Source organism: Parasteatoda tepidariorum, chromosome 4, assembly GCF_043381705.1.
Source record: "Parasteatoda tepidariorum isolate YZ-2023 chromosome 4, CAS_Ptep_4.0, whole genome shotgun sequence".
In the NCBI taxonomy this organism is placed as follows: Eukaryota; Metazoa; Arthropoda; class Arachnida; order Araneae; family Theridiidae; genus Parasteatoda; species Parasteatoda tepidariorum.
Genome location: NC_092207.1, coordinates 31,958,610 through 31,971,488, shown reverse-complemented (window position 1 = coordinate 31,971,488; position 12,879 = coordinate 31,958,610). Strand labels below are relative to the sequence as shown.

The window sequence follows — 12,879 nt, the reverse complement described above, 5'->3', positions numbered from 1 at the left end:
AAATAAGTTTCTTTTAAGCAAAAATAAAAACTAGAATAGGCAAGAAACAAAACCAAACTAATGATAATGGGAAAAAATGGATGACGCAACAAAAATTATAACTTTTTGAATTCCTTTTCAAAACCCATAACAAAACCATATTTTGCTACTCACATAAAATGATCAATTCTATGTATTCATTCAATAAAAAGAGAATTTAATTAGAAAGCCTCTTATCTAACTAAATCTAGGCAAATATTAATAAAATTAGAAAAAGAAATTATATTTGAAAATTAAAATTTCATATTAATCAATTATTCTATTTTTACTCCTTTCAATTCTTTTTCTTTTTAATACAAGACTTTATCTTTTTACAGCAGGAAAAATCCCAAAATAAACATTAACCACAATCAAGGAGGTAACAATTTGTTGCCTTTTCTCTTTCAATCTATGCACAAAGGACTCAATTGCTCTAAATAAATTGTGACAAGCTGAGATAAAAGGATTACGACTGAGAGGAATGATTAAACCTGTTTTCTTTTATTTATATCAAACCTACTTTAAATAATCAAAACATTTTGATTAGAGAGATAGTAAAATATTTTTTAACATATTTTAAAAAATGAATTTTTTGAATCTACTTTGGTTTAACAGGTATTCAGATTAAACAGCTTCAGATAATCATAGTTCTTCTATATTTGACAATGAAAGGGGGTCTAACACATCAAAAACTGCTTTTGTAAAGCACCTATATTGAGTTAGAAAACAAAGCATAAGTAAATAAAAAATAAACATGACTTACGTCAATGCTACTATATCACCAGGCTTAACTTCAAACTTGCGCATCACCCATTTATTTAGTAACACATAATCATTTGTTTTATCTTCTTCAGGATTCAAAGCAGGCTATATAAAATTAAAATAATTGTTACAGTAAATATCAAAGTCAAAATTCTATTTTACAGTTGAACCATGATATCATGGATCTTTAATTTAAACAAATGTTTTGATGTCACAAAAATATCGAAATGCTCTTTTCGTTTGTGATGTTGCTCTTAGGAGAAAAACTCTTTACTCGAATATAATTCTCAGGGACCCGATTTTACAAAAAACTTCTTGTCCTAATTTCTGAAGAATTTTAGATGCTTTTTTAAATTTTAATTCAGAAAACTCAATAAGAAACAGATTGCCAGGTTGAAAAGATATTATTGAACAATTCAGTTTTAAGATGTAGACATGCAAGATGTGTGTATACATAATAATATTTGCTAATCAAATAACAAAAAATACATTAATTTAATGAATCCAAAAAAAAATGTCACAAAGTGAAAAAAACATTTCTACTCGGTTCTGAGAAAAAAAAATTTCACTCTGACAGAAGTGTCGATTGTACTAATTATATTCAAAAGAGCAAGCGAGTTTTCAAATCCAATTGGTGCAATTTTAGGGCTCATCTGTAAACAAACGCAATGAAAATATAAGAATAGTTCCAGTAAAAAAAACTTAATTTCGGAAACGTTTATAGCGTTTAAAATTTCTGGCGTTGTTGAAAAGATAAGTAATTAAAGTAAATATTTAAATTGAATTTACAAATATTTAATTAGTGTGAAATCTTTAGATAAAGTTGCTTTTAGTTAATTTCATGTGGTTTGTAAAATTTTAAAAATATTAAATATGATTATTTTTTATTATAACTCTGCTTTACATATTTTAGAGTCTGGTAAGCAAGGCAACCAATCTAAGATCAAATAATTATCTTCGAGCAATAACGAAAAAGAGGGGCTTAGGAAATTCACTTTTTATTTGAATAAAAATAATTTTAAAGTAAGTAAAATAAGTTAATACAAATGTGAACTTCTCTTACTACTAAGCTCTTAACAAAACAAATCTGTATCTTTTTTTGTGTATATGCATCTATATATTTTCTATCTTTTAGCTATCAAGGCAATGTGCTTAACAAATAAGAATTGCATAGTACTTTTCAAGTGCTAATAAAGAATTGTGTGCTAACTCAGTTATATATAATAGAAATTTAGATAGTTTATTATATTAAACAATTATTTATCAATAGCTTTTATGACGAATATATCAAACATAAAAATAATGCAAATTGGCAACAAACCCCTATTTTTAAAAAAAAAAAAATTCTGCTTTTTTTAAAAATTAATGCTGGCTAAGTAATTTAAACTGGTCGTTGCTTGGCCTAACAAAAATCAGTTAACTATGACATACACCCTATAAAAAGATTAATTCCCCCAAATTATTATTATTTTTTTATAAATACAGCACTGCCTTGGACTGTAATGTTTCATATATGCCCAGTAAGCACACACCTCACGGCAAACGTAAGGCCGTAAGCTGGCATTCTAGGTAGGATAACGGCAAAAGGCAAGTACAATACGGTCCTTTATCGTTTGTTTTGAGGCATTTCAGGAAGCGGCGGAATAACTCCTCACTTATACAGGCCCGAAAAATAAAACCGTTGTTTGGCCTCTTACACTAAATTAGTTACAGGACCTTTATTGTATACCGCTGTTTGGCCTCTTACACTTAATTAGTTACAGGACCTTTATTGTATACCGTTAATTAAATGTAATGTTACAATTGATTAATAATGAATAGATGCAGAGTTGGTAAAAAATGTGCTTTTAACTCAAAACTTTCAAAAAAATCAGGAGAGAAAGGAAAAAAATTCATAAAACATTAACCGTATTTTTTGAGAGGAAAAAAACAGTTTTTATTATTCTTTGAAAACTGCTAATTTTTTAAATAGAATATTAAAAACTAGAATTTTATTATTTTATTATAATCTAAATATACTTTCTGTGGCATTACCTATTATATTTTTAAAAAAAGTAATTTTAATAAAAANATGAAAAAACGAAGTTATTTTGTATTTATAACGCATCATTTATAAGCAATACCATGCACTTTTTTTATTGAACTAAAAAATCTTAAATATTCCGAGCTAGAAAATTTCGTCAAGTATTAACAATGTTTCAGTGGGTACCACTGAAATTTAACATTATAAAAATACGTTATATCAAATCCACATTTTTATTAAGCGATATTAAGGCGCAATTTTTTTATTCAGATAGCTTTAGATCATCTAAAATAGTTGGATTTAATTAGAAAATTTAAACGAAAGCAAGAACGTATTGCTTTTCACAGCACAGCTATTGTAAGTGAACGGGAGATGGACACGTGTGACGTCAGTTCGTGAATAATCACGTGACTCCCCGTTTCAGGCGAAAACGAAAGTAAGCGTTTTTTGATTGAAAATAACTAAATAAATAGCCTTCTTAGAAAAGTAATAAAATGTTTTCTGGGAGTTTTGAGGGATTCTGAATGCATTAAAATTTTAAAAAAATTTGACTGTAATTGTCCATTGTGTGCTAACTCAGTTATATATAATAGAAATTTAGATAGTTTATTATATTAAACAATTATTTATCAATAGCTTTTATGACGAAATATATCAAACATAAAAATAATGCAAATTGGCAGCAAACCCCCTTTTTTTTAAAAAAAAATTTCTGCTTTTTTTAAAAATTAATGCTGGCCAAGTAATTTAAACTGGTCGTTGCTTGGCCTAACAAAAATCAGTTAACTATGACATACACCCTATAAAAAGATTAATTCCCCCAAATCATTATTTTTTTTTTACAAATACAGCACTGCCTTGGACTGTAATGTTTCATATATGGTGATTATGATAAATCAAAAATATTAAAAGAGGCAAAGGGATCTAGAGATATGTCAGAAAAGAAGATGACCAGATTAGCAAAACCTGCAAATCAAATGAAAAGAAAATATATTGCTTGAAATAAATATTTTTTTTTTTTTGAAGTGAATACTTGTTGAGCATCTTTTAAAATATCAGTATAGTAATTATTTTAATTAAATTGTTGGGGGGGGGGAACATTCAATATCACAAATGTTCAAAATCACGAGATGTTTTAGTTTCTCCTTTCGTATTAGTAATATCAAGGTTCAACTGTAATTTATAAATAAAATAAGAAATAAACACAAAATATGCTTTAAAATTGTGGTAATAGATCAATAATTTTCATCTTCATTTTGCATTTAAATATTTAATACCATAAAATTAAAGGACATAATGAAATGTAATTTAAGTAATAGAACACTACAGTAAAACCTCAATTATCCTCAATTGTTTCATCTGAATATCTTTGATAATTTAAGTTAATACCAAACTGAAGAGTGGTCATGCCACCTCCACCGAAATGTAATTTAAGTAATAGAACACTACAGTAAAACCTCAATTATCCTCAATTGTTTCATCTGAATATCTTTGATAATTTAAGTTAATACCAAACTGAAGAGTGGTCATGCCACCTCCACCTATAGAATTTCAAATTTATCGTTAAAAAAAACAGTTAATTTAAAAAAATAAAAAAAAACAGTTTTCATATTTTTTGCACTATTGTAAACAATTTCCCAGACAGGGAAGGCTGTCTTATCTTCCTTCTTATAAAAAAAATTGAGTATTTTGATCTATTTGCCCAGTAACATGCAAATTATGCCAACATGGGTACATTTTATTTCAAATCAGCAATTTTAAAATATCCTCAAATTTTCATTTGGAGAGCAAGATAGATATCCATAATTCCATTTTTAATATTCAATTTTATTATGTAAATCAGTCATTAAAAATGTTTTAATTAAAAATGTTTTAATTAATATTATGAAAGATTTATGCATTCAGTAAGTTTTAAAATACAATGTAAATTTTTAAGTATTGTGATCCAGATGTGTGGCACGTCAGGCTATATTGGTATTGTTGATGGCTGGAGTTCAGAGAGTACCAAGTTGAACTTAAACAAAAATTAAAATTCATAAAAAAAACTTAGTAAAGCAAATTTCAAAACAAGATGAAATAATAACAGTTGATTAATAAAAAAATGAATACTAAAAGAAAAAAAGAAGTATACTACAGCCAGGTAACTGAATATCCAGGTGAAATTCCTAAGATATATCCCTGTCTGTAGCAGTAACTAGTGTTAAAATGTTGTAAGCAATGTACCAAACTAGTGCGCATTACACAACTGATTTCAACTCACAAAAAATACATATTTTATACAAACAGATACTATATAATAGATTTAAAAAAATGTTTGTGGTATTTCTTACTTGCATTGATATACCTTCTACTTTGGCAACATATCCCACATTATCCAAAAATACAACAACAACAGGCACACTAAAAAGGAGATTCTTGGTTGCATTTTTAAGCCATATTCCCCATTTACTGGTCTGGGCCATTTTATGCTTCCTTTTTGACTAAAAGAAAATAAGAATCACTTAATAAACATACAAAAATATAGTTACAAATTTTATAACCATAACAAAATGAAATTTCAGATCAATTGTTTAAGTATAGAACCAAACATCAGTTTTATGCAGAAACTGGTTGCTTTCCTCTACAACAAACCAGTTTTCTGTGTGCTGATGAATGGAGAAACTTTCTTCGATAAATTCATGTCTCTAATTTGTGCATTGCTATAATGAAGATTAAGAAAATAGGGTAAACACTCTGTGTATGGTTATCACCCTATGAAGTGAAAGAGGACTGATATTTGATAGTAACAGGGAGAGTTTGAAGATGTTGCTATGATCACCAGAAACAATGTATCGAATATAATAAAGATGTGTAGAGCTGATACATTTTTAGCTATTTTATGAGATAATTGTAATTATGTAATTTATTTTATCAAAATAAAATAGAAGTTTTAAGCTACAAATAATTAATTGAATCTGATATATCCTGAATGTTATGCTTTAAAAGTCTTCAGGCTGAAGAATGCGATAAATCCCTTACAGTTGGTACAAAAATGTGAACAAATGAGTTAAAATAATTTTGTAAAAAATGTAATTTAAACAATAAAGAAAATGTGATTCAAAGAGTTATTCAGTCAAACAATAAACTAAAATGTGAACTCCTGCCAAAATGAAATCCTAGTTAAGACCCTGCACAAGACCTAGATAATATATGTCAACTAATGCAATGACAAAGTTCAAACAATATTTTCTCCTTTTTTCTAAATAACGTCCTGCATATACCCTTATTAATTAGCCCATGTGATGCTTGTGGGGTGTATCATAGCCCAGCTCTATAAAAAAGTTGAATATTCCTAATAGAGAGAAAAAATAATTGACAACATAACTATGGTAAATGCCATTTCATTTGAAACTCTTGTTTTAAAGTGTTTGTAATTTAAGACTATTGAATAAAAAACAGGTTTTAAAATTTTTTGATATGATTTCTGCATTATGTGAAAATCTGGACAATTTTTAGACAAATGTTTAGTAGAAGTTAAATTGACAAATCCAATTTCAACCTGCGAAAATGGACTTGAGATGCATCAGATCTCAAATTTAAAAATTAAAAAAAAATATTATATTCCTAACTTGAGAAGCCAAAATTCCCCATTGCATTTAGTATTAACTGTCTAATTGACTTTTTGAACAAGTTTCCACTTAAAATAAGAGTTTTAGAAAAGGATTGATTAGCTTATTTTGTAGAAATATGATTATGGCACGCCTCATGTGTATAGTTGTGTGTGTGTGGTTTTTTTTTTTGTTTTTTGTTTTTTTTCATATGGAATGTGTGTAAGAGAAATTAACTTCTATTGCATAACATTTCAAATATTTCTGCTTGCAAGATTTTTACATTTTAAATCTCTTTTAGCAAACCATGCAATTACCAGAATAACTAATAGGTGTGCTAATAATAACGTTTCTCTTCTGCCCTGAATTTTGCTGCAATAAATGCTTGATTTATTTCAGCTTCAACTGCTAATCCCTGTTCAAATATAGAAGCAAGCATCTGTTTTTAAAGGATTTTCTATTTAAGTTAATAAAAAGTTGCCTAGAATGACAATTTGAGATTGAGACTAAACTGAGAAGTTTAAACACTGCATGCAGGGCCGGGATAACCTGGTTTGTAGGGCACTGGGCCCATGCCTAAGAGGTCGTGGGTTCGATCCCTGCCGGTCGAAGACTCTCCGTGTAGTAAATGCTGACTGATGCACGTTAAATCCGTCGACTCATAATGTCCTCCATGTTCCCATGACAAATCAATACCTCTGGGGGTACTGATCTAGAAGTTTCCTAGTCTTCTGGATGGGTTCAAAATTACAAGGCTACGGAGTTGAACATTAGTAATCGTAAACCCGAAAATTGAGTCGGCTGTTCAACGACGGTTATAAAAAGAAAAATTTAAAAAATACTGTATGCAAAAGAAGGGTATGTGTTTCAAATGAGTCCATGACATTTGATTGACAAAGTTCAAATGGAAGAAAATGCCAAAAAAAATTTTTTTAAAAATACACAATAAATACATGCTACAAACACACGATTTGTTCATGGTGATTGTTTTATATTAGTTATGTAATTAAACTTAGTGGTATGTTTATTTTACTAGAATTTTCAAATGAACGAATTTTACTTGTTTATAAACTTATTTTTAAAACATTTCTCTAATCACTCAAGTTCTATTCAGTTATGATAAATTAAGAACTGTTTAAAAAATGGATAACGCTATTTGAATCGAATTTCAAGAATTGAAGTATGAGATACCCCAGGGGCCAGCAGGTGTAACTTTTTAGGATGGAGCGCTCTCGCGGTTAATTTTCAGTTATCACAATCGAGCTGTTTGTTCAAAACATGCGTGTCTCTTGGCTTAGTAAAATGCGAAAAATAAACACACGAAGTTAAAGATCAGACTTCAAACAAAAATACACCCTGATTAAATTATAGCCTAGCAATAAAACGCTATTTGCAACTTCCGATTTTTTTCCCCGCACTTGTATTTGTTCGAGTGTTCTGGACCACAATTCTTTACCATCCTAAAACAATCTCATTTAGCATAAAAAAACAAAGAATAAATAACTTATACAAACTTAATACAACGTAGAAATATGAAAAGGACATACAAAATATTAAACTATAAATACAGTCTTCGACAGTTTTAAAACACAGAAGTAAAAGTTGACTAAAAATTATTAAACGATGTATTTGTCCTGTACAATCAAAAATTAAGTAAATGTTTAAATTGGTGAGGGATTTTAAATTGGCGTAAATAGCAATGAAATCTGGTTAAGGAGGAACTCACTCAAGAACTTATAAATTACCGCTAAAAATTTTCACGAAAAATAGCAGAAGACAAAACAAACTGCAGTATTGCCATCTCTTGAAATCGTATAACAGAAATTTTTAAAACCAAGCAGGCCGAGGGTTTAGTTATCGTAGTCTAAAATTTAGACAGGCTTATAAACCATTTAAAATTTTTTTAAGGATTAAGTTGGACAAAAACAAGGCTATTAACTACCCTGTTTCGATACTTGTCTATCTAGTTTTTGTTTACCAAGTTTCGATATTAGAATTTAATATTTGATACAGGATTTTTTGATATTTCTGTTTCTTAATTTCTAATCTAAACAGTCATTTAGTGGGATGCATTTCTGACTTAGCTTTGATGAAGAAAACACTATCAGTAATTTTTATTTAAAGAGAACCACATTGTTTGTAGGAAAACAAGACATTTGCTAAAAAAACATTTTTACTTACGCGCAATTAAATTGAAAAAAAAATGGGTTACCTCTATGTCTATGACAAAATTTATGCAATGTGTGTGATAAAAATTTGCCTGAAAAGAACTTTAGTAAAGCACTTTTCTATTCATTTTGAAAAGAAATTTTATTCTTGAGTGTGTGGTAAATATTTTAATTGGAATAGTGATTTTAATATAAACTATTTTATTCATTTTGACGATGTATCTTATTTTTGTGGAGTGTGTCATAAACCATTTACATGTAAGAAAAATTAGACTTGCAGCTAAACATTGTATAACAATCTATTACAACTGAATATTCAGGAAGATTTTCGCATCGGTATCAAAGCCCAAATAAACGTCAAGGTTTGGTGACTTACAGTCTGCAAGTAACTAAGAAAAAAGCATCCCACAACGTGTCCTACTCGAAGTTCGTTTTTTTTTTTTTTAAATTTTTTTACTGCAAATTAAAAGATTACTACAGCTTGGCGATTGTAGTTAGCGTGAACATATACCGTTGCAGAAATATCCTCTAAAATTAATTAGCTCTACAGTTTCGTTTTCATGCTAAATAGCAGTATATATATATATATATACACATTTGTTTTAAGATGGAAAACACGGAAAATGAAACTACAAATGATTGTGATAATTCACTTGCAACTAAAGATAGTTCTTGCAGTCAATCTGCAGCGAAACCTTATTCGTGCAATGAGTGCCATAAAACATTTACAAGAAAGAAAAATTTAGTTCAACATTCTCTTATTCATAGTGGAGAGAGGCCTTTTTCATGCAGCACATGTAACAAAAATTTTAGACGAAGAGGCGATTTGCACGTACATTATCGCATTCATATGACAGAGAAACCTTTTTCATGCAGTATATGTTGCAAAAGTTTTATACGTAAGAGCAATTTAAATGAGCATTATCGTGTTCATACTTCTAGAGACTTAAAACCTTATTTGTGCACTGTATGCAATAAGAAATTTGCGAAAAAAGGCAATTTGAATAAACATTCTCGTGTTCATGCAGAAGACAAGCCTTATTCATGCAGTGTGTGTGATAAAAGTTTCACTTGTGAAGTTGATTTAAATAAACATTCTCTTGCTCATTCCAAAGATAAACCTTATTCATGTAACATTTGTGGTAAAAGTTTTATAAATAAGAGCAATTTCAATCAGCATGTCCGTGCCCATAATGCGGAAGAAAAATTATATTCTTGCAGCGTATGCAATCGAACATTTTCGAGAAATAGCAATTTGAAAAGACATGCTCGTGTTCATACTGGAGAGAAGCCTTATCCTTGTAATATGTGCGAAAAAATTTTTACACAAAAGGCACATTTGGATAAGCACCATCGTCTAGTTCACATTACAGAGAAACCTTATTCGTGTAATGTGTGTTCTAAAGCATTTGCAAGTAAATATGATTTAGATAGACATTCTCTTGTTCATACGGAGAAGTATTCTTGTAGTGTGTGTGATAAGACATTTTCATACAAAGTCTCCGTGAAGAAGCACTTTGTTATTCACACAGGAGAAAAGCCTTATTCATGCAGTGTTTGCAATAAGACTTTTGCACTGAAGTCCTCTTTAAAGCAACACAGTATTATTCATTCCGGAAAAAAGCCCTATTCATGTAGTGTGTGTTATAAAAGGTTTAATTTTAGAGTAAATTTAAGAACTCATTTTCTTGTTCATACTGGACAAAAGCCTTTTTCCTGTAGCATGTGTGATAAAACTTTTGCATTAAAATTTCAATTAAAAAAGCACTCTCATGTTCATTCAAAAGATACATATATTCATGTAGTGTGATTAAGCAGAACATTCTTTTTGAAAAGTAGTATAAGGGTATTTTATAATGTATAAGCTATTAAGGAACGATATGAGAAACCATTCATATATAGTTTTTATCTTTTTCAATTATGATTTTATGATTGTGCAGCTGTTTTAGCTGTGCATTTCATGTAAATAAATTATTTACTGCAGCACTTGTTCATAAATGATAGAATATGTGATTTTTTTTCTAGAAGAAGAAAAAACTGTGATTTAGCTGTAGTAATTTGCCAAATTTTGAAGAAAAAATATTTTTTAAAGTATTAAACTAAATTTTTAATAGGTTTTTCAAATTTGAAACTTAAAGTTGCATTAGAAGCACTAATGTGAAAAATATTATTAAATTCCTTTTAAAAAATACAATGTTAATTTTTAGATCTCCTATTCTATACTAATGTGTTAGTAATTTCTTACAAAAAAATTATGATCTATTTGCATACTACTTTATTTGGTATTTTATTTATACAAAAGCTTATGTGTTGTTATTTGTGCTCTTTTGCTGTGCTTTTAGAAGTTTTTTGTAGCTTTTAATCAACACTTGATCAGAAGTTTTCTAATAATTAGTTATTAAAATTGTTGATAATTATTATCTGAGCTCTACATTTCTAAGTTGTGATTTTTGTTATGTAGTAGTAGTGATACTTTGTTTAATTTGCTCTAAAACTGCTTACTGAGCTATTGGCGATGCTCTTTGAAACATCCCTGAGGATGATCCAAAAACACACCATCACAATTTTGATCCTTCACTGAGAAAATGGCTCCTCTCCTTTGCCACGCAATCGAAAAAGCAACGCAAGTGCTTCCTGATGGAATCCGAGAAAAGTTTCTTGACAACTTTTTTCTTTCTATGCTAATGCTATAAATGCTAAAATAGAATTTCAGAAAACTGATAAAACAAAATTTATTTTTGAATCAAATGTTCTTGCAGCATGTAGTTTATCATACAGAGATTCCAAATTCTCAATTTTGAATTTTTTGTCGCTTACGTTGATTTTTTTCTATTGTACAGCAGTGGTAGCCAAATTAAATGCATGTGAAAGCGACTTTGACAAATTGGAATATTTATTTGAAATGTGAAACCTGTGACAATATCTTCAATGACACAAAAAAGCTTTGGGTAAAAGCGGAAAAGCTTCATGCTAATGGTCTTTTGAATAAGTTTAATATGAAAATTAATTTTCAATGTGCACTTACAATGACATATACCCCTTCAAAAATCATATTTAATCATTCAATAATATGACCTTCTTAATACTGAATGAAAATGGATACAATTCAAATGTTTCTGACAATGTCTTGACAGTTTAATTTTGACAAAGTGATTGAAAGTAAATTAATTTAAGTGATGTTTAACAGCTATTTAAAATAATTTACATTCATGTGATACAAAATTCAAACAAAGTGTTTGTTTTATATCAATAGTATCAATTTCACTTCTTACCAACTCAAAACATGCTATGTAAGAATGGTTGTGTGTTGTGTAATAAATAATATGTCGAATAATACTTTTTTAATTGATGTATCAAGAAATAGAGGAGAACATTTACTAACAGTTAATTAAAAAAGAAAAAAAACTCGAAAAACAAGTAAAAATATAATATTTTTATTTTTTATAAAATATCTAAATGATGTTAGTTTTTATTTAATAAATAAATTCTATATTATTAAATATGGGCAGTCTCATCTCAATTTGTTGAAGATTGAAACGGTAAGAAATTATGCTATTCGTTTTATTTTAAATACTGTTAAATCTAAAGTAACATGGTTTGTTTAAAAAGCTGGGGGGTTTTTTAATGAAAACTATAGTGGAAATTTTAATAATCTAATCTATCTGTTTTTGTTATTGACTGTGCAGTTTATGAGTTGTGTTTAATTAATTCACTTGTAAAATACTGAAACCAAATAGTAGACGGAAAAAAAATATTTATTTCGTAACAAAATTTATTTAAGAACATGATTTATTGTAAACTGGATTTTTAAAACTGAAAATAGTAATAATTATAGTAGATAAAATCTGAAGTCGTAAAATTTTCCATTGGGAAGTTTTGTTAGCAAATGTCATAATTAAAATTTATAAACATTTCAAACATTCGTTTAACTGTTCTACCGTAAAGTGCTCGACTTTTCGCGCAGGTCGTCGGGCTACCAAAGCAAGGGAGCCATAAACTCTGCAGAGCATCAAAATTGCAATGGTATGTCTCGGATCATTCAGCAGGGATGTTTCCGAGACCATCGCCAACATCCCATTGTGCAGCTCTAATGCGACGTAAATGAAGTACCTACCTTCTTCTTTTAACTCTGAACTTAACTTCCTCCGGTCACTTGCTGCTAACCGTGGATTTAACCCTTCTGCAGTTGATTCAACTTTTGCTAAACTGATTAGACCAAAACGCCTTTCTAATAATCCTTATTCAGACCTTGTTACTTTACCGTTTTTTTTTTTTTTTTTTTTTTTTTTTTTTTTTTTTTTTTTTTTTTTTTTTTTTTTTT

At 28.8% G+C, this 12,879-nt stretch overlaps 2 protein-coding genes across 4 annotated transcripts in view; one reads left to right on the top strand and one right to left on the bottom strand.

Annotated features, from left to right (window-relative positions):
- Positions 1 to 8,244, bottom strand: part of LOC107443405 (mitochondrial inner membrane protease subunit 2) — a 132,633-nt gene extending 124,389 nt beyond the window's left edge. The window contains exons 1-3 of one of the 3 annotated variants that reach the window (XM_016057255.3): positions 8,117 to 8,244; positions 5,134 to 5,283; positions 782 to 885 (exon numbers count right to left, since the gene is read on the bottom strand). In XM_016057255.3, coding sequence (XP_015912741.2) covers positions 782 to 885; positions 5,134 to 5,265 — 236 coding nt within the window. In that variant the 5' untranslated portion in view covers positions 5,266 to 5,283; positions 8,117 to 8,244. Of the gene's footprint in view, positions 1 to 781; positions 886 to 5,133; positions 5,284 to 7,937 lie in introns of all 3 variants that reach the window. The other 2 variants (XM_016057254.3, XM_043044327.2) reach the window with 2 other exon arrangements.
- A 66-nt stretch (positions 8,245 to 8,310) lies between these two features.
- Positions 8,311 to 11,892, top strand: LOC107443410 (zinc finger protein 271-like). The gene has a single exon (XM_016057264.3). The coding sequence runs from the start codon at positions 9,166 to 9,168 to the stop codon at positions 10,366 to 10,368; it is 1,203 nt and encodes a 400-aa protein (XP_015912750.1). The 5' UTR covers positions 8,311 to 9,165; the 3' UTR covers positions 10,369 to 11,892.
- The last annotated feature ends 987 nt before the right edge of the window (positions 11,893 to 12,879 follow it).